Source organism: Acomys russatus, chromosome 5 (genome assembly GCF_903995435.1).
Source record: "Acomys russatus chromosome 5, mAcoRus1.1, whole genome shotgun sequence".
NCBI classification, from domain to species: Eukaryota; Metazoa; Chordata; class Mammalia; order Rodentia; family Muridae; genus Acomys; species Acomys russatus.
Window position 1 is genome coordinate 60,277,087 of NC_067141.1, and position 20,393 is coordinate 60,297,479.

Consider the following 20,393-nt stretch of genomic DNA (forward strand, 5'->3'; position numbering starts at 1 on the left):
CTGCCCCGGAACTCAATATGTAAACCAGTTTGGCCTCAAACTCACAGAGATCTGCTGCCTTTGCCTCCTAAGTACTGGGATTAAAGGAATGTGCCACTGTGTCTGATTTATTATTAATGTCTTCTTCTTCTTCTTCTTCTTCTTCTTCTTCTTCTTCTTCTTCTTCTTCTTCTTCTTCTTCTTCTTCTTCTTCTTCTTCTTCAGACAGATTTTCTGTGTAACTCTGTTTGTCTTGGAACTTGCTCTGTAGATCAGGCTCGCCTTGAACTTGATCTACCTACTGCACTGCTTAACTCATTATGTTTTTGTTGTTGTTGTTGTTTTTGTTTTTTGTTTTGCTTTTGTTTTTTGAGACAGGGTTTCTCTATGTAGCCTTGGCTGTCCTAGACCAGGGCTGTCCTAGACCTGGCTTTGTAGACCAGGCTGGCCTCGAACTCACAGCGATCCGCCTGCCTCTGCCTCCTGAGTGCTGGGATTAAAGGCGTGCGCCACCACGCCTGGCTCATTATGTTTTTTATAAGAGAAAAAAACATTTTAAAAATATATCATTTCATGCTGGAGCGATGGCTCAGAGGTTAAGAGCACTGACTGCTCCTCCAGAGGTCCTGAGTTCAGTTCCCAGCAGCCATATGGTGGCTCACAACCATTTGTAACATGATCTGTTATGCTCTTCTGGCCTGCAGATTTACATGCAGATAGAGTACTCAGACATAACAGATAGATAGATAGATAGAAAGACAGATAGATAAACAAATAAATCTAAAAAAGAAAAAATATTTAATTTCATAGCCAGGCAAAGTGGCACAAACCTTTAATCCCAACACTTGGGGTGAGGCAGAGGCAGGTGGATCTCTGTGAGTTCGGGGCGAGCCAGGTCTACAAAGTGAGTCCAGGACAGCCAAGGCTATACAGAGAAACTTTGTCTCGAAAAAAAAATTTCATTTACATGTATGTGTTTGTCTGTGTGTTATTCATGTGTGTGCAGGTGCTGGCTGAACCCAAAGAATGACATCAGATCCCTCTGATATTGGAGTTATAGGGAGTTGTGAGCTTCCTGGAGTGGGTGTTGGGAACCAAACCACTGAGCCATCTCTCCAGCCTCAAGAGCAGAAATTTTGTTGTTGTTGTTTTGTTTTTCAAGACAAAGTTTCTCTGTGTAGCCTTGGTTGTGTACAGTGAAGAAATATTGAACCAAAGCAAGACTGAAAACCGGCTAGTAAACTCCAAACTCTGCACCACCATGTCTGATGTCAAAATACCCTCAGACTTTCAACTCCTTTCTTTCTCTTGGCCTGGTTCCACTCCCTGCTAACAGCTTTCCTCAATAGGGTTCCCACAGCTCTGGCATCTCTAAGCTCTTGGGATCTCCAAGGCCATCAGACAACAATGGCTTCTCTGGGCCTTCCTTCAGGGGCACCCCTGCCACACACCTGGCCTTAACATCTTTCCTTCTTTGACTCTAAAGCCATAATCAGATGGCTGAAGCTGCCAAGTTCTGCTGTTTGCTGGGGCTGGAACATGGCCCCCTTGTTGAATTACATCTTCACCAGCTTTCTGCTGTCAATGGTTTCCTTCACTGCCTAAGCTTGACTGTCATGGAACTTGCTCTGCAGACCAGGCTGACCTTGAACTCAGATCTTCATGCCTCTATCTCCTAGGTGCTAGGATTAAAGGTGTGTACCACTACACTTGAACCTAAGATTTTCTTTAGTTTTCTTTCATTATAGGTCTTTATAAGCATGGTCACTGTGCCTCAAGATCTGGATTAAACGTGTATGCCAATACAGGTCAAAAGCATAGGTCATCCTACCTCAAGATCTAGATCAAAAGCCTGTGTCTTCCAGCCTCAACATCTGGACCAAAGGCATATTGCACTCCTGCCGCAGATCTGGATCACAGGTGAGCCCTCTATTCTAGATTGTAGTTCAATCTGATATAGTCAAGTTGACAACCCAGAATATTCATCACAACCCACCCCTTGTCAACGTGACACCGAATCACATCTCCTTCTGTCCAAATGAAACCAATAACCAGGTTATAATAACACCTAACATGACATAACTATACCTCATACAACTGCAACTGCATAAACATTAACCAGGTCATAATAACATCTATCATGATATAAGTATCCATCATATGACCACAAACACATCATAAACTCAGAATAGGTGGCAATGTCTTTTGGGGAACAGCCTTTTCACAAGATGGAAGTTTAGCTGGGTGGGATCTTGCTCTGAGGTCAGCACTCCCTTAATTCTGTTTAATATCTTTAATCTGTTTATCTCCTTTGAACACAGCATTTAGTTCCATCCTACTTCCTGTGCCCCTTTAATTCTTTGTTGTTGTTGTTTTGTTTTTCAGTACAGGGTTTCTCTGTGTAATAGCCCTGGCTGTTCTGGAACTCTCTTTGTAGACCAGGTTAGCATCAAACTCACAGCTGTCTGCCTGCCTCTGCCTCTAATGCCCAGATTAAAGGCGTTCACCACCATGCCCGGCTCACCCCTCTTTAATTCTTGAGCCATACATTTTTTTTTCCTTTCTCAGATTGTTACATTTGATCAAAACACTCTTCATAAAAGTGAACCACAGGACAGAGTCTATGCGAGGCTGTTTTGAGATTTCATTTGCCAACACAATTAATCTAACTCTCTTCACTTTAGCCTCAGGCAGAGTCTTCAGAAAAGGGCAAAAAGCAGCCCATTCTTTACCAAAATATCACAAGAATGATCCCGAGGCAATATACTAAAATTCTCCTCTGAAACTTCTTGAGCCAGGCCCTAACAGTTCAAATCACCCTCAGCACCACTATCTTCATACTGGTGGCCCATTCAGGCCACTTAAAGCATTCCACTGCTTTCCTAATCCAAAATCTCAAAAATCCACATTCCTCTAACCCAAAACATGGTCAGGCCTATCACAGTCATACCCCACTCCTGGCACCAACTTCTATCTTAGTTAGCGTTTCATTGCTGTGAAGAGACACCGTAGACTTCAGGGGTTTTTTTTTTTTGTTGTTGTTGTTGTTATTGTTTTGTTTTTTTAAAGATTTACTTAATGTATATGAGTGCTCTACCTGCATGCCAGAAGCGGGCATTAGATCTCATTATGGTTGTTTGGGAGCGACCATATGGTTGCCGGGAATTGAGTCAGGACCTCTGGAAGGGTAGCCAGCGCTCTTAACCTCTGAGCCATCTCTCCAGCCTAGGCTTTGGTATTTTTAAAGCTTACTCTATTTGGAGTTCTTCAATGCCTCTACCTCCCCTCCAACCCACCTACCCTAAACAGGAGAGAAAGAAGGCTGGTAGGGATAGTGGAAGTAGACCTTTTTAGACTCAGTTCCTTGGGGGCAATTCTACTTTTCCTCATCAGGATTCCAGCACACCCATTAAACAGTAAACCAGCACTTCAGTGAAAGCGACAACAACCATAGCAGCAGGAACATTGAAGAGTTCTCTGGAGCATTTCTCTCCAGGAGCATCTGTTGTTGTTAATTTACTAGTATGGCCTAACATCTAACAATGTTTGTTATCAGGCCTATAATTATTATTATGGCAGTGTAACCCACTTGCAATCAATCAAGACACAGACACTTGTTATATTTCAAAATAGCCTTAGTTAACCTGGGACAGGGCAGATATTAATCCCCTAAACTACTTCCCATAGTGGGATAGATATGGAATGCCTGTCCCAATCCCATGTCATCTGGTTCTAGTAATTTCTATCAAGCTACTTCCCATCCACAATCCCATATACTTGCTAATGTTCTTCATCTGGGCCAAGTCCTGCATCCACGCCGGCCATGTGGTTTTCTTCCACCTAACCCATGGCGGCCTTGCTTCTTCTTCTCTCTTCTTCTCTGGTCTCTCTTTTTCCCAAGATTCTCTCTGTCTCCCCACACCCAAGAACCTTAGCCACACCTATCTCATTTGCCCTGCCCAGGTGTGATGGCCTTTTATTAATTAGCATCAGAATACATCATGTCTCAAACTGGAGCCAATCACAGCCAAGCCATGCAAAGAGATGAAAAAGTGATCTCTGTTTTTGGGGGCTACTTACACTCTCCCACACCGGATGTTTTTCAACTGCCAAAGGCCATGCCCCTACATGAGGCAGTTCCTTTTCTAGCAGACAGATATCACACGCCCTCACACGAGGCAATTTCACACCCCACGCTTGGGATCAAGACAAAAATATGTTTACATCCACTATAAGACACCATGATCGGGGCTGGAGAGATGGCTCAAGGCTTAAGAGCACTGATTGCTCTTCCAAAGGACCCTGGTTCAATTCCCAGCACCCACATGGCAGCTTATAACTGTCTATAACTCCACGATCTGATACACTCACACAGACACACATGCAGGCAAAACACCAATGCACATCAAATAAAAATAAATATATTATGTATATATATTAAAAAGACACCATGATCAGGGCTGAAGAGATGGCTCAGTTGTTAAGAGCACTAACTGCTCTTCCAGAGGTCCTGAGTTCAATTCCCAGTAACCACATGGTGGCTCACAACCTGCTATAAAATGATCTGATGCCCTCTTCTGACCTGTGGGTGTACATGCAGCCCAAGCACTGATTACATAATTAAAAAAAAAAAAAGACACCATGATCAAGGCAACTTTTTTGTTTGTTTGTTTGTTTGTTTTGTTTTTTCGAGACAGGGTTTCTCTGTGTAGCCTTGGCCATCCTGGACTCACTTTGTAGACCAGGCTGGCCTCGAACTCACAGCGATATGCCTGCCTCTGCCTCCCGAGTGCTGGGATTAAAGGCGTGCGCCACCACGCCCAGCTTCAAGGCAACTTTTAAAAAAGATTTATTTACTTATTATTATGTATATAGTGCTCTGCTTACATGTACACCTGCAGGCCAGAAGAGGGCATCATATCTCATTATAGGTGGTTGTGAGCCACCATTTGGTTGCTGGGAATTTAACTCAGGACTTTTGGAAGAACAGACAGTCTCTTAACCTCTGAGCCATCTCTCCTGTTCCCTGGATCAAGGCAACTCCTATAAAGAAAAACATTTTAAAAAAGAGTTTTATTTTATATTTTATTTATACAGTATTCTGCCCACATGTGTGCCTGCACGCCAGAAGAGGGCACTAGATCTCATTGTAGGTGGTTGTGAACCACCATGTGGTTGCTGGAAATTGAACTCAGGACCTTCGGAAGAACAGATAGTGCTCTTAACCTCTGAGCCATCTCTCCAGCCCTCCCCTCTGTCCCCCCTCCCACCGCCATCAAGGCAACTCTTATAAAGAAAAACATTTCATTGGGGCTGGCTTCCAGTTTTTGAGGTTTAGTCCATTATCATCATGGCAGGAAGCATGCAGTATGCAGGCAGACATGGTGCTGGGGGAGCCAGGTGCTGGGTTCCACCTGGGTGGAGCTTGAGCATAGGAGGCCTCAAGGCCCCGCCCCCACAGTGACATACACAGTGAGCATTTTGATTCCAAGAGGAAGGGCTGGGAAGGTAGTGTTTTAGTTAGGTTTCATTTTCTTTCTTTTTTTTTTTTTCTTTTTCTTTTTTTCTTTCTTTCTTTCTTTCTTTCTTAAGATTTATTTATTTATAAGTACACCTGCAGGCCAGAAGAGGGCATCAGATCACGTTGTAGATGGTTGTGAGGGCACCATGTGGTTGCTGGGAAATGAACTCAGGACCTCTGAAGAGCAGTCAGTGCTCTAACCACTGAGCCATCTCTCCAGCCCTTAGTTGGTTTCTATTGCTGTGATAAAGATTGTGACCAAAAGCAGCTTGAGGACAAAAGGGTTTATTTCCGTTTATAGCTTTTCGGCCTTGGAGAAGAGGAGTGAGGACAGACACCCGGGAGCATGCCTGAAGCAGAGGCCACGAAGAACTGCTACTTCCTGACTTGCTTCTCACGACTCTCAAAGCTTGCTTTTTTACATATATACCAGCTAGGACCACCTGCCTGTCTAGGGAGTGGCATGCTCTGCCCCTCACCCACCCCCAAACTGTGTGGCTCAACATCCTATAGGGAAACTCAATTGACTCCCCCCCCCCAGATGACTCTAGGTTGTTCCAAGCCAACAAAAATTTAACGAGCACCTATAGCAAGATAGAAAGACTGGACCCAAAGAAGGACCATAAAACTCTGCAGCGTGGTGGCACATGCTTTTAATCCCAGCACTCGGGGAGGCAGAGGCAGGCGGATCGCTGTGAGTTCGAGGCCAGCCTGGTCTACAAAGCGAGTCTAGGACAGCCAGGGCAACACAGAGAAACCCTGTCTCAAAAAACCAAAAACCAAACCAAACCAAGAAAACCAAACTCTTGCAGTTTTATGTCTGGTGTCTGCAGCTTGTGGTGGCATCATCTGGATTTCCAGGGGCTTGTGTAGCTCCACCTCTCTGGCTCTGCTCCTTGCAGTACAGTCTCACACACACACACACACACACACACACACACACGCACACGCACACGCACACGCACACGCACACGCACACACACACACATTTTGTTCCTCCACTTGATAAGGGCAGTTCACCTTAGCAGAAGTGTCATGTTTCTGGCATCTTCAACATCCTGGGGGCTGCACTGCAACTCAGGTTTCACCCTCACAGTTTTACACGTGGCCTATGCTGGAGCTCCGTTCAGAGAGCCTGACCCTGCTGCCTATTGCCTGGCCTTGGCAGCTTCCTGGAGACTTGGTACAAAGCTCCATGGACCCTGTTGTGAGGTCCAGAGGAGACTCCAGTTCCCCAAACTCCAAAAGGCAGTCCAAATATCTAGACACAGGTTCAACCTGGACCCTAGGAGGATTTCTGGCACTTAGAGAAAAGCCAGCATTCCTCAGGAACTTGCAAAGCTGGTTCCACTCTAACAGAAGGAGTCATTTCCTTAACTTCTGGCAGAAGGGACAAATGACTACCTGTAGTGCCTATTAGCATACCAAAGTATATGGTGGCCTACAGGCACTGTCTCAGTATCACCAGCAAACCTTGCACATTTTGAAGTCCGTGCTAGCATCCTGCCCTTCTCACTTCCTCCCCCACCCTAAAGTCCCTGCAGCTCACTAGCTTCCCTCCCCCCAGCTACCCATTCTCCTTGTAACCTTGCTATTTTGGCTATGCCCTTACTCTCTGTCTTAGTTAGGGATTTTATTGCTGTAAAGAGACACCATAGGACCTGGAGAGATGGCTCAGTGGTTACGAGCACTGGCTGCTCTTCCAAAGGACCTGGGTTCAATTCCCAGCACCCACGGGACACTTCACAACCATCTGAAACTCCAGTTCCAGGAGACCCAACACCCTCACACACACATGCAGGCAAACCACCAATGCACGTGAAATAAATAAATACAATATTAAAAAAGTAATAAAAGAGGTCCGGCGTGGTGGCGCATGCCTTTAATCCTAGCACTCGGGAGGCAGAGCCAGGCGGAGTGCTGTGAGTTCGAGGCCAGCCTGGGCTACAAAGTGAGTCTGGGACAGCCAAGGCTAACACAAAGAAACCCTGTCTCGAAAAAACAAAAAATAAGCAAGTAAATAAATAAATAAATAAATAAAAGAGACACCATAACCTTGGCAGCATAAAGGACAGCATTAGGGCTGGCTTACAGTTCAGAGGTTTAGCCCATTACTGTCCCGGCAGGAAACATGGCGGCATGCAGGCAGGCATGGTGATAGAGAAGGAGCTGAGAGCTCTACAGCTCGACCCACAGGTAGCAGGAAAGAACTGTGTGCCACTAAGCCTGGGCTTAAGCATCTGAGACCTCAAAGCCTGCTCGCCAAAGTTATACACATCTTTCAACAAGGCCACACCTGCTCCAACAAGACCACATCTCCCAATAGTTCCACTCCCTATGGGCCAGCCATTCAAACACATGAATCTATGGGGGGCATTCCTGTTCAAACCGCCACACTGCCTCCTCTCTCTCTCTTTCTCTGCTCTGCTGTTGCTTCTGTCGTGGCCAGATCTAGCCTGCTGGCCAAGTTCAGTCTACTTCTTTCTCTCTTTGCTGTGGACTCTTCCAGATGTGTCCAGCTCTTCTCTCTCTCATCTCTACAATAAAATCCTTCCCCTTAACCATGCCATAGAGTGGTCATGTTGTCAGTTTATACACCTGTAGCTGAGTAGCCTCTCTGTGCTTAAGGGTTGAACTTGGGAAAATGTTTTCCTAGATGGTACTATTGGGACAAGGCATCCTGGAGCCTTCAACGTGTAGAGGCTGCCCTTGAGGCACCGTTCCTATTGTTTCTGGACAGAGTGGTAGGCTTCTATGTAGTTGTACAATTAAAATTTAACAATTATGTCCACTTTGCAGCCACTCTGTTTGTAAGGTTTGTTTACAACTCCTTCCTCATCAAAACATACATTTCCCACATCTTTCTATGTAGAATTCTCACTGTAAAGCTGACTAATGGAAGTGAGCAATAATAGTGCCACAGACTAGTTTATATGCTACGTTGACTTTTCTCTTAACAAACAAATCAGTCCATTACTTTAAATCTTAGCCTTACTCAAAATTTCAGTATAGAGGCTGATGCAGCCAGGTTCCTTGCCTGACTGTAACACAAATGGCCTCTGGCCCAATTTCCAAAAGAACCTTTGTTTTTCTCAAAAAAACAAACAAACAAACAAAAAAAAAAACTCATGAGCAGAGTAAACACTGTGGCCGGGCATGGTGGTGCATGCTTTTAATCCCAGCGCTTGGGAGGCAGAGGCAGACGGATCGCTGTGAGTTCGAGGCCAGCCTGGTCTACAAAGTGAGTCCAGGATGGCCAAGGCTACACAGAGAAACCCTGTCTCGAAAAACCAAAAAAAAAAAAAAAAAGAAAAAAGCCGGGCGTGGTGGCGCACGCCTTTAATCCCAGCACTCGGGAGGCAGAGGCAGGCGGATCGCTGTGAGTTCGAGGCCAGCCCTGGTCTACAAAGTGAGTCCAGGATGGCCAAGGCTACACAGAGAGACCCTGTCTCGAAAAACCAAAAAAAAAAAAAAAAAAAAACCAACCCACAAAAACAGAGTAAACACTGTGCCTTCCCGTGGGCATTCTGAACATCCGAGCTCCCCAGAGAACAGCCTCCTGAGCTCTGTATCCCCCACCCCCACCCCCGGCATCTCTAGCTTGTAGCTCCCAACTATTCCACATTCTTCCTGCAAACCGATTCTGAAAGCCTAAGAACCACATGGTTTCTTCCATTGCTGTAACAAAGTATGCCACCAGGCAACTCAAAGAAAGGTTTATTCTGTCTCACGATTTGAGAAAAGCACGCAGTACATGGCAAGGAAGCCAGGACAGTGGGAGTCTCTGGGAAGGTAAGGGTCTGCAGCATGGCACCCACCAAGAGGCAGAAGCTGGGCCAGGTCATAGTCCTGAAGACAAGCCTCTACAGCTTGATATTGCCCAGCCCGGGTACATGTGCAAAAGTTTCTACAACGTCCCCAACAGTGCCACAAGCTTGGATCAAGTGTTCAAACACATTAGCAAGTGCTAATATCCATTATTACACAACCCACCATATTGCCTTTCAAAAAAGCATCATGAGGCAGCAGCTATAGGTTGGTTCCCAACTTAAAATAAATGAAATTGTCAGGTGTGGTTGCTCACATCTATAATCCCAGCACTCCTGGAAGCAGAGGCAGGTGGATTGCTGTGAGTTCGAGGCCAGCCTGATCTACAAAGCAAGTCCAGGACAGCCAAGGTTTCACAGAGAAACCCTGTCTTAGTAAAACAAAAATTAAAAAATTAAGTAGAAAGAAAGGTTCACAGTGGAGTAGTGGAGGTGGCATTACCTTGGGAATTAGAACTGTGTCCTCTGGCTTCTGCCTGCTCCCCTTGGCCCCACACCTTCTGCTATGTACTCTGACTTGTCTGGGCTTCCGATTGAAATGAAAGAATGCTTGCTTTCACTTAGGATTAATCTCTGAAGCCCCTAGAATTCTTGAAATACACCCCGCTGAGACTCCAAGGGCCCTCAACCTCTAAGTCTCAACCCTTTGGCAAACCTTTAGCTCCAAAAATATTTACATTGAGATTCATAACAGTGGAAAAATTACAGTTATGAAGTAGTAGGAAAAAAAATTTTTTTTTTTTTGGTTTTTCGAGACAGGGTTTTTCTGTGTAACAGCTCTGGCTGTCCTAGAACTTGCTCTGTAGTCCAGGCTGGTCTCGAACTCACGGAGATTCACCTGCCTCTGCCTCCCTAGTGCTGGGATTAAAGGCGTGCGCCAGAAAAATAATTTTATGGTTGGAGGGTCACCACAACATGAGGAGCTATAGTAAAGGGTCACAACATTAGGAAGGCTGAGAGCCACTGCTCTAGAGATTATGTTTAGAAACTATTACCCTTGACCTGTTTGTTTTAAAACATATGGGTAGTTGTTTGCAAAGTATTTTGTTAATTACTTTAAAATTACAAATTGTTCATTTACTGAAGACACCTTTATGAAACACTTCCTCCAACCACCACAGAAAATTGCTTAAAATCGCAAAGATTGAAAAACACCATCTAGTGGCGAAGAAGGTAATTTCATGGGGTGACGGAGGATAGGACCTTACTCACAGGAAGCATTCTTTTCACTTTCATCTTCTCCCCTCCTAGCTCAGGGTAGTAGTAATCACACAGGAACTCTATGAATTCTGACCTAAGAGCTTGTTTGTTTGACAGTAGTCTCGGTTTGAGGTAGGGTCTTATTACGTTGCCCAGGCTGGCCTGGAATTTTTGATCCTTCTGCTCTCTGCCTTCCAAACGTCTGGAATTACCAGTGTGCATCATCATGCATGGCTGCTGGCGTGGTCTTAAAGCAGTGAAGCAGTGTGGAAGTTTGAGAACTGTGGAAATCTAATTGGCCTTAACATAGGGTGAAGAAGAAAGGTTCCTACTGCCCATGCATCTCACTCCTATCCAAGTAGACCTACCCACTTAGCTCTAGGGGCAGTCACCCCACTTCCCATGCCACAAAGAACCTTTGATACCTACCATAATTATTTAAATTTAAATATTTAGAAGAAATGCATTGTTTTGTTCTTAAGCCTTAAAGGTGAGAAAGAGGCCAGAGTTGGAGGGGAACTAGCCATATTGTTATATAGTCGTTTCCGGTTTTTCTTTTCCTATTTCCTCCTCTCTCTCTCTCTCTCTCTCTCTCTCTCTCTCTCTCTCTCTCTCTCTCTCGTAAAACAAATATATCTTCTGTGCAAGGTGGCTTAATTATCCTAGAAGGCACCTGGACATTCTCTGTCATCGAAATGTTTTGAGTCCTTTCCTAAATTACGGCTCTGTGGAATTTTCCAACATATTCCTAAGCTGTCGTTTGGAAATTCATTCTCTATCAGCACAATTTTTTTTCTCAACTCGTTTAAGACTTTCAGCTATCAGTCTTGCTAGTTGAGACCCCGCCAGCCTTTTTGACTTACAAGGCTTTATTTTATTTTATATTATATTTTTATTTATAACTGGGCTTACGAATACCGGCGAAGTATTCCGATAACTTAATGAACTGTCCACTTCACCTTTGAAAAACCTCGGGGCTCAGTGGCTCCAAAGGCATCAGGGCATTTATTCCCATTTCTGCCCCTCCACAACGCTCCCCGGAGGAGCAGTTTCGAGCGACAAGTTGAGAGAAGCAGCGATGCGGAACTTGCAACAGTTGGTGCCGGGTGATAGGCAGGTTGGAAGTGATAGATGGGACTCGTTTAAAAACCAAAAGCCCAGAGGAGGGCCGGGGCAGCCGTGGCCTTGCTGGAGAGCGAGGGCGGCGCGGGGACCGGACGCCAGCGTGGGAAGGCGTCCTTCCGTGCGGCCGGACGTAGGAGGCTGAGCGGGTGCGCGGGGACGCCGGGCGGGCGGGAGGACGAGGAGCGGGCCGCCCCGGGCCACCGCGAGGTGAGGGTAGCCTTGCCCCCGCGCCGCCCCCGGCGGGAGGCGCGACGCCTAGGCCACGGGTGCGTGCGCGGCCCCGGGCGACGCGGCTGGGCGTGCGCGGGGCCGCGGCGGAGGCAGGGCCGGGCGGGCGGCAGAAGATGGCGAGGGTGTGTAGGCGGCAGCAATGCTCCGTTGAGAGACGCGGCTTTCGGCAAGAACTGGACTCGTGGCGCCACAAGCTCATTCACTGTGTAGGTGAGGTCCTCCACCGGTGCCGGGACCCACCGGGCCGCCCGTGCGTGGGAGGGAACAGGGCAGCGGCCGCCGCGCTCCGGCCCCCGCGCGCCCTCCCGGGCTCGGGCCCCCCCTCCCCTACCCCCCGGAGCGCGAGCGCGCGGCCGCGGCGCCCCTCCCCTCGGCTCGCGGGGCGGGCCCGGACGCGCGGCCTCCCCTCTGCGGGCGCATTGTGGACGCCGGAGGCCGCCGCCGCCGCCAGCGCGCCGGGACGCACGGGGTCGCCCCCACCTGCCCTGCTCCCGCGCCCCTCCCCCACGCCGGCGGCGCGCCCCCGTGCTCGCGGGCACGCGCGGCGGCGCTCCTCGGGCGTGTGCGAGGCGTGAGGTGGAGATGGGGGCGGAGGGAGCCGGAGCTGTCACAGGCCCCGCGTCCGCCTGAGCGAGCGAGCCAAGTCGGGGGTGTCATGGCCGCAGGGGGCAGCGGCTGCACTTCCTCTGCTGGCAGCGGCGGCCGGGGAGTTAGTCCTCGACGCACGGGTCGGTGTGTGCGGATTTGTGTTTGGCGTGCGCGCGGCGGGGAGGCGGGGGTGGGAGTGGGAGCCGGGCGGGGGGTCACTCTCGTCCCTCTCGCCTGAGCCCCGGCGGCCGGCGACCGGCGGGCTTCCCCGGGTGGAGGGAGCGTTGGACGGGGACGCCCGGGAGGGGCCGGGCGGCGGGGCTGCACCTCTCACACTGTGTGTTTTGTCTCTTTTTCTCTCCCAAGGTCCCGTTTCCCTCTGTGCGGCGGCCGGCGGGACCATAAGGGCTTAACTCATATATTTAACCCCCCTCCAAAAAGTAAGTGGCCCGTGTGGCGTCTGCTCCACTCGCCGCCCTCTAGCCCCTTGACCATCCTTGTGTCTGACTCAATAATGTCCCCAGCATTGTTATTTCCCCGTCTCTGCTTCGGTGCGGCTGATGTGTGGGGAAATGCCCTCTCGTCGTCCTCTGTCCCCCACGCCCAGTCCTCGGGGAGGCCCGGAATTCCGGCCCCCCATCTCGGTGGGGCATGTTGTAGGGAATCAGGTCTTCCTCAGCCGGACCAGGGAGATTCTGTCCGTTCGCTTGGGCCCCTGGTCCCCTCCTTCCCGACTGGGTTTCGTTGGAAGGAATTATGCAAATCCTGCTTTCTGGTGTCCATTCAGCGGCAATTTCATGCGGTGAGAAGTTCTCTTTGTTGTGCGAGGGGGAGAACAGACACTGATTTAATAGACATATCTGTTGGGGGGAAGGGTGGAGGGGGTGTGGAGAGGCTCAGTTTGGAAGAATTACAGCACTTGGTTAGCTCAGTCTTTGTGTTTGAGCCTTCTGGCTTGACAGGAGGGTCTGCCCTTTACAATGTCCCGCAAGGGATGTTTCCTATAATAGACGAAAAAGCAAAACTAAAACTTTAAACAAGTGAAAAATAAGGTAACCTTTCACTTAGAGAAAATAAGCACTGCCATTTTTGCAGCATTTCATTATGAAAATGTGTAATGTGAATTTATTAGAGACTTAGACTGTAATATCAAGTGTAAATTAGTGTAGGCAACAATGCAGTGAGGTTATTTGATACCACTCTTGTTGTCCAGAGGTTAAAAGTATATTATTTAAAATGCGTACTTGGGTAAATAATAAAGATCTGAGCAGGGTTTTTTTTTGGGGGGGCGTAGGGTGATGACTTACCTTGTAAATACAGGTTAAAATTTCCCTCTTGCCAATGCAAGTTCCGCGCTGCCCTGCAATGAAGCAGGCTTTCTGGCTCCAGCTATCATTTGCTGTTCTGCTTCTGCTTGTTTTGTTGCTCACGGCCCGTCACACATTTGCCTCAACGTGACATGGGTTTAAGCACTTAGGAATTAGTTATTTGTCATCATCAAGTAAAAGTGTACATGGCAGGTTTTGAGAAATAACAAATTTGAGGCGCTTTCAGAATTCTTAGTTAATATAAAAGACTGAAACTAGAAGGAGGATTTTTTTGTTGCGTTTCAGTCTTAGTGACAGATTGTGTTCTGGAGGGCTTTTAGTGTTTAAAGAGACTGGATTTGAGAAATGAAACCTTGTAATTTCTTGTGTGGATATATAGCTTTTGTTTAAATTATTTCAGTGAGTTTTCCTATGCTGTTTGCTTTCAAATCCTGTGTTCTGCTTAACCCCACTTTCTTATCAGTGGCTGTGTTAGTGGTTGTTAACTGCTTCTGGACAAAATGTTGTTTTGTTTTGTGCCTAATAAAATCCTGCAAACACCTCAATTGATTATTCTTTGGAGGAATGTTTTGAGTTGGTGATCAACTTTATGAGAGTATATTTGGAACTCCAGATTTCAACTTTTTAGGTGATAATCAAGAGCTTTTAGCATCCAGACAGTATTTTAAGTACAAATACTGATTTTGATTTTGTTCAGCTAAAGTCATTTGGCATCATATTTTCTCTTTTGTTATGTGTAATTTTGTTCTCTAGGGGAGCCTTTTAAGTAGTGTTATGAAACTTGTATTTTAAAGGCCTGGCAGCGTCTCTCTGTTGTCCAAAAGGAGCTGTGCTGACGGCTGTCAGAGGCACTAATGTCTTATTTTAAGCAGGGTTGGTTCTGTGCAGTTAGTCTTCGGATTCTCTTGGGTGATTATCTTAATAATAATAATTTAGGGTGTTTGGTTTCTAAGTGAAACTTAACATTAGTAGTCTTCGAGTTAAAAATGAAGTTTCAGTCATTTCCAGAATTTAATTTTCCCTTTTTACTGTTTTCGGCAAGGAGGGAGTTAAGGTGTCAGTGGTGTCTGGAAGGGTTAGCTGAGTCAGAGTCCTTGCAGGCTGAGTAGGTTTTAGAGTGCTTGAGGTCAAAGTGTTTGACATATCTGTGTTTTCTAGATTTTGGAATGTTTGCAAGGATTTTACCGACTGACTATCCATAATCTACAAACCTGAAGTCGTGGCAGTTCCAAGCCAACTCTTTTTGAGCACTTTGGATGAGAACAGAACTTGTAGCTCTAGTGGGTCAGACATGGATTTGAGGAGTGGATGCCTGTTGACTTAGGCGGCTGTTGAGGAAGTCCATCCAGGTCCTGGGCAGAACCCTGCTCTGTCTGATGAGATGCTGCCTGTTGCCTGACTGCCTCTTAACCTTCCTGTATTCTTAAGCTCCTCCTAGTGTGGGAAAAGATGTGGTTTTAGCTAGTTCTACTTTGGCTAAAAAAGAACAAGAGAAGTGTCTTTGGCTCATGGAAAGGTTTTTCAAGTAACTCTGATTGTGTCAGCTATGTTTATAGCTGCAGCAACTCTAGAAGTATTTGATAATGCCAGTCTTTAAATTAATGAGTTACACAGGGTGGCCTTGAATTTTCTACTAGATAGTGAGAATTGATTATTTCATGTTTATGGACATTTCTGAGTGAGTACTTGTCCAGTCCCTTAGCAACTGGAGTTTAGTGCTGTTACTAGGGATGAAAGATGCATGTAAGCAATTAATTCACTTACATATTTTTAAGCAAACTACCTTAAAAAAGAAAAAAGCAAGACATTGTGGATAAAAATTGAGGTGGCTGCTTTAAATTTCAGAAGCTTTTAATTGTTTTTAAATTTAAATTACAAAAATTTGGGTCTTATTATAAATTCAGTTCTTACAGAAAGTATAAACAGTTTATTGTACAAGTCAAAATGTGTAGTATAATGCTACAGATACATGTTGTGGGGTATTCTAGAAGGGAAAGAAGTCTGGTAGGAGGCTTCATGGAGGTGGCATACTTAGCCTCATTTTGTTTTATGTGGAAATAATATTGTATACCTGAGGAATATGCGCAAAATGGGAAAAGAACAAGTTCTTCATGTAAGCTGCATTCCATGATGAATGGGAGGGACATATGTTTGTGAAGGAATCTCCCCCCCCCCCCATGGGATTTCTCTGTAGTCTTGGCTGTCCTGGATTTGTAGAGCAGGTTAGCCTCAAACTGACAGCAATTGGACTGCTTCTGCCTTCCTGAGTACTGAGATTAAAGGTGTGCCTTGAAGGAATTTTTAAATGTTAAATGGAATTTAGCTCACCTTGGCTATCCTGGACTTGCTTTGTTGACCAGGCTGGTCTCTTCATAGCAGTCCTGGGTACTTGAATTAAAGGTGTGCACCACCATGCCCCCTTCTGTCTTTTTCTTCTTTCTTTCTTTCCTTCATTCCTTCCTCTCTTTTTTTTTGAGTCAGGGTTTCACTATATAGGTCTGACTGCCCTGAAATTCACTATGTAGATCAGGTTGGTCTCCAACTCAAGAGATTCACCTGTCTCTGACTCCTGTTTGCTGGGATTAAAGGTGCAGCCAGCCATATCCTGCCCTAACGCTGTTATTTTTTTTTTTTTTATGAGACAGGTTCTCATGTAACCTAGGCTGATTTTTATTTATTTTTTAACTTATGTATACAGAGCTCTGCCTGCATGTGCACCTGCAGAAGAGGGCATCATATCACATTATAGATGGTTGTGAGCTACCATATGGTTGCTGGGAATTGAACTCAGGACCTCTGGAAGAGCAGTCAGTGCTCTTAACCACTGAGCCTACGCTGGTTTTAAACTTACTTTGTAGCCAAGGCTAACCTTACATTTCTGATTTTCTTGCTCCCATTTTCCAAGTGCTGTGATTACAGTTGTGTGCCTTCACACCTGACTTTTTGTTTATGTATTTATTTACTTTCAAATTAAACACTTAGCATTGCTATTCATTTTTATATTTGTTTGCAAGTACCCTTCCCCACCTTTTAAAAACTGTTCTATGTACTTAAGTGTTGCTTTTATAAGCCATTAGGTTGTTTTCATTTTGTTGACTATTGTATACAGGGAGGTACCCTAAGTCCATACTCTGAGGATTCCCCCACCCTCACCCCCCAGATAGGGTTTCTCTGTGTAGCCTTGGCTGTCCTGGACTCACTTTGTAGAACAGGCTGGCTGGCCTCGAACTCAGAAAGATCCACCTGCCTCTGCCTCCTGAGTACTGGGATCACAGGTGTGCGTTACCATGCCTGTAGATTTTAAATAGAAATAAAAGTCAATTTTTATTTACTTACTTTTTTGAGACAGGATTGTACATAGTCCTGGCTGGTCCCAAAAGTTTGTAGCCAACATTGGCCTTGAAGTCCTAATTTTTCTGCCTCTATCTTCTCTAGACAGCTAGGTTTACTGGTGTATGCTACCATGCCTGTCAACATAAACCTTTTGAATTGTACTGTTTCTGCTTTCTAATCACAAAGTGTGTGCAAGCCACCATTAATTCCAAAACATTTTCATTTCCATGAAAGAAACCTCCTGCTCATAGGCTGTCATCCTAGTTCTTCTGTGATTTAGCTCTTGGCAGCTGCTGGTCTCCTTTTGTCTCTGTGGGTTTATCTAGCTATGGGTTACTTACAGTTAAAATAGTGTTCTCTGTGGCCTTTATATCTGACCTCTTTCATGTATCATAAGCTTTTAAGGTTTATCCAGGTTGTAACATGCATCCACAATTGTATTCCTTTCATAGCTAAACAATAATACTACATTATATGGACAGTCCACATTTTGTGTGGACATTTAGCATGTTTCCTTTTTTTTTCTTTTTGGCTGTTACAATAATGGTATTATGAGAATTTGTGTACAAGTTTTTGGGTTAATAAACAATTAGTTTTCTTGATGATATACATAGGATGGATTGATGGCTCATGTAGTAACTGCTTTAACTTTTTGAGTGTACTGCTTTTCAAAGTGTTTGGGGGTATTACTGCTACCATTGTTATTTAAACGTTCCAATATTTTTGTAAGTGCATGCTAAATTTTTTATTTATTTTATTTTATTTTATTTTTTGGGGTTTTTGAGATAGGGTTTCTCTGTGTACCCTTGGCTGTCCTGGATTAAAGATTTGAATTACTATGCCTGGCTCATACTTTAAAATTTTAAGATTATATTTTTGTTTTCATTTATGAAACCAGAAACCTGACCAGTAAAAAAAGTTCAAGGGAAATTAAGATTATTTTGTTTCCTGCTAAGCTGCTTTTAAAGGATTTTGAATTTTGTTGTAACTCTTAGTTTCTCTGATTTAAAAAAGAAAAAAAAAGATTTTAGTTTTATTGTGTGGACATAGGTGTTTTACCTGCGTATATATCTGCATCATGTGGGTACAGTGCCTGTGGAAAGTAGAAGAGGGTGCCAAGAAGGTACTTGGAATCGAACCCAAGTCCTTTGAAAGAGCAGCCAGTGTGCTCAACCACTGAGTCATCTCTTCAGCCCTCAGTTTCTCTGATGTTTTAATTAGGTAGGTTTTATGTGCTACAAAGTGCCAGGTAAAATGAGGTTCTCCTGTGCTGTGTGCATAACTACACACATGCCCTGTCTTGTGTATGTAGCACAGCACTCTTTGAGCTCTTAGCAGTCTTCCTCCTGTCTTCTTGGAGTGCTGGGATTGCAGTAGTGACCTCTCAGCTCCCACGTCAGCTTTAAAGATGAAATTGAACACTGGGTGAGGTTCGCAGCAGTGGTAGACAATCTAGATCCTTTGCTTAATGGATTGTGAGGAGCAAGTTAGAAATGCTAGATAGTAGAGATTGACAGCTTCTAATGGTTTTTGTCTTGTTTTTATTGCCTTTGTTTCACGTTTCATCTATTTTGTTGAAGAGAATTACTTGAGTAGATCAATCATTTTTTTGAAATAGAAGCCAGTGAAATTACAGGCATAAAACCAGTATTATTTTTAAGTGCTTATTAATTTGTGAATGAAATCATTATAAAATTCTTACAAGTCAGAATAACAGAAGAAGCCAATTTTTGTTTTTTGGATTTTTGGAGATAGGGTCTCTCTGTGTTAGCTTTGGCTGTCCTAGACTCACTTTGTAGACCAGGCTGGCCTCGAACTCACAGTGATCTGCCTGCCTCTGCCTCCCAATTGCTGGGATTAAAAGCATGCGCCACCATGCCTTGCCCGAAGAAGCCAGTTTTGTGTAATGTACATTTTTTTAATTGTAGGAGCAGATGTGTCAAAGGGATTGGTAAAAGAAATGGATATAACCACTGCTGTTTAGAGATTTTGGTGATAGGAAATAAATATAATTGTCATTTTATGCTAAAGAGAAAAAATTGAAGTTTACTTTATAGTTGTGCTGAAACTATTGTAAGTGCAGCGTAGCAACAAAGCTGCCTGTCTTACAGGTCCTGAACCATATACAAACACCATAAAGCGAAGATAATTTGTAAGCCAGGTTGTCTCAGGTTTTTGATAAGTAGAATGAAGTAGATAAACATATTAACTGCTTAAAATTAGCATAGAAATAAACAAGTATCAGAAAATCCGTTGTTAATACCATCCTTTATCTTCAGCAACACATTTTTGCTTTTTCTTGTGTTTTTGCTTTTGTGATGAGGTCTTACTGTATAGTCCAGGCTGGCCTTGAATGCAGAGATCTGCTTGCTTTTCCTTCCAAGTAAAGGGTAAAGGGATAAGGTATGTGTCACTGTGCCTGGGCATTTTATACTTTTTACAAAATTTACATGTATTTCATTGTTTTTATTTAATAATGTTGGAGGGTAAAGGTAAATGTTAAAAAAAAATTACTCATTAGCTGCTGGAACAATGGGTCAGTGGTGTGGTTAAGAGTACTTGTCACAGCTGGGCGTAGTGGCGCACGCCTTTAATCCCAGCACTCGGGAGGCAGAGGCAGGCGGATCACTGTGAGTTCGAGGCCAGCCTGGTCTACAAAGTGAGTCCAGAATGGCCAAGGCTACACAGAGACACCCTGTCTCGAAAAACCAAAAAAAAAAAAAAAAAAAAAAAAAAAAAAAAAAGTACTTGTCACTCTTCTAGAAGGCCTGGGTTTGGTTCCCAGCACCCATATTGTGGCTCACAACGATTTGCAGCTCTTGTTCCAGGGAAATCTGATGCCTTCTTCTGACTTCCGGGGCTACCAGGTCATGAGGTCAAACATTCTCATATGCATAAAAGTAAATAAATCATCTTTTTAAATGGTTAGTTATGAGACTAGAGAGAAAGCTCAGGAATTAAGAGCACTAGCTGACCAGGTATAATGGTACTCTTTAATCTCAGTACTCTGGAGGCAGAAACAGACAGTGTGAGTTCGAGGCTGGTCTGGTCTACATAGTGAGACCCTCCCTCAAAAAACAAAACTAAACTCCCCACAAACGAACAAATAATGTAGAGCACTGGCTGCTCTTAGATACTGAGACCCTACCTCAACAAACTAACAAACTAACTAGCTCATTGTATAGCCCAGGCTTACCTTGACATAATCCTCCTGCTTTTCCTGCTTCCTATAACAAAAGTGGGCCCCACCGTACCTGGCTA

At 44.9% G+C, this 20,393-nt stretch overlaps 1 protein-coding gene across 9 annotated transcripts in view; it reads left to right on the forward strand.

The window, feature by feature from the left end:
• The first annotated feature begins 11,948 nt into the window (after positions 1 to 11,948).
• Positions 11,949 to 20,393, forward strand: part of Lcor (ligand dependent nuclear receptor corepressor) — a 122,932-nt gene continuing 114,487 nt past the window's right edge. For 3 of the 9 annotated variants that reach the window (XM_051146549.1, XM_051146548.1, XM_051146550.1), the window contains exons 1-2: positions 11,951 to 12,089; positions 12,838 to 12,911. Coding sequence is in view for 3 of the 9 variants with exons in the window: in XM_051146551.1 (XP_051002508.1) it covers positions 12,539 to 12,615; positions 12,838 to 12,911 (151 nt within the window). In the remaining 6 variants the exon portion in view is untranslated. Of the gene's footprint in view, positions 12,094 to 12,413; positions 12,616 to 12,837; positions 12,912 to 20,393 lie in introns of those variants that run through there. The other 6 variants (XM_051146545.1, XM_051146546.1, XM_051146542.1 and 3 more) reach the window with 4 other exon arrangements.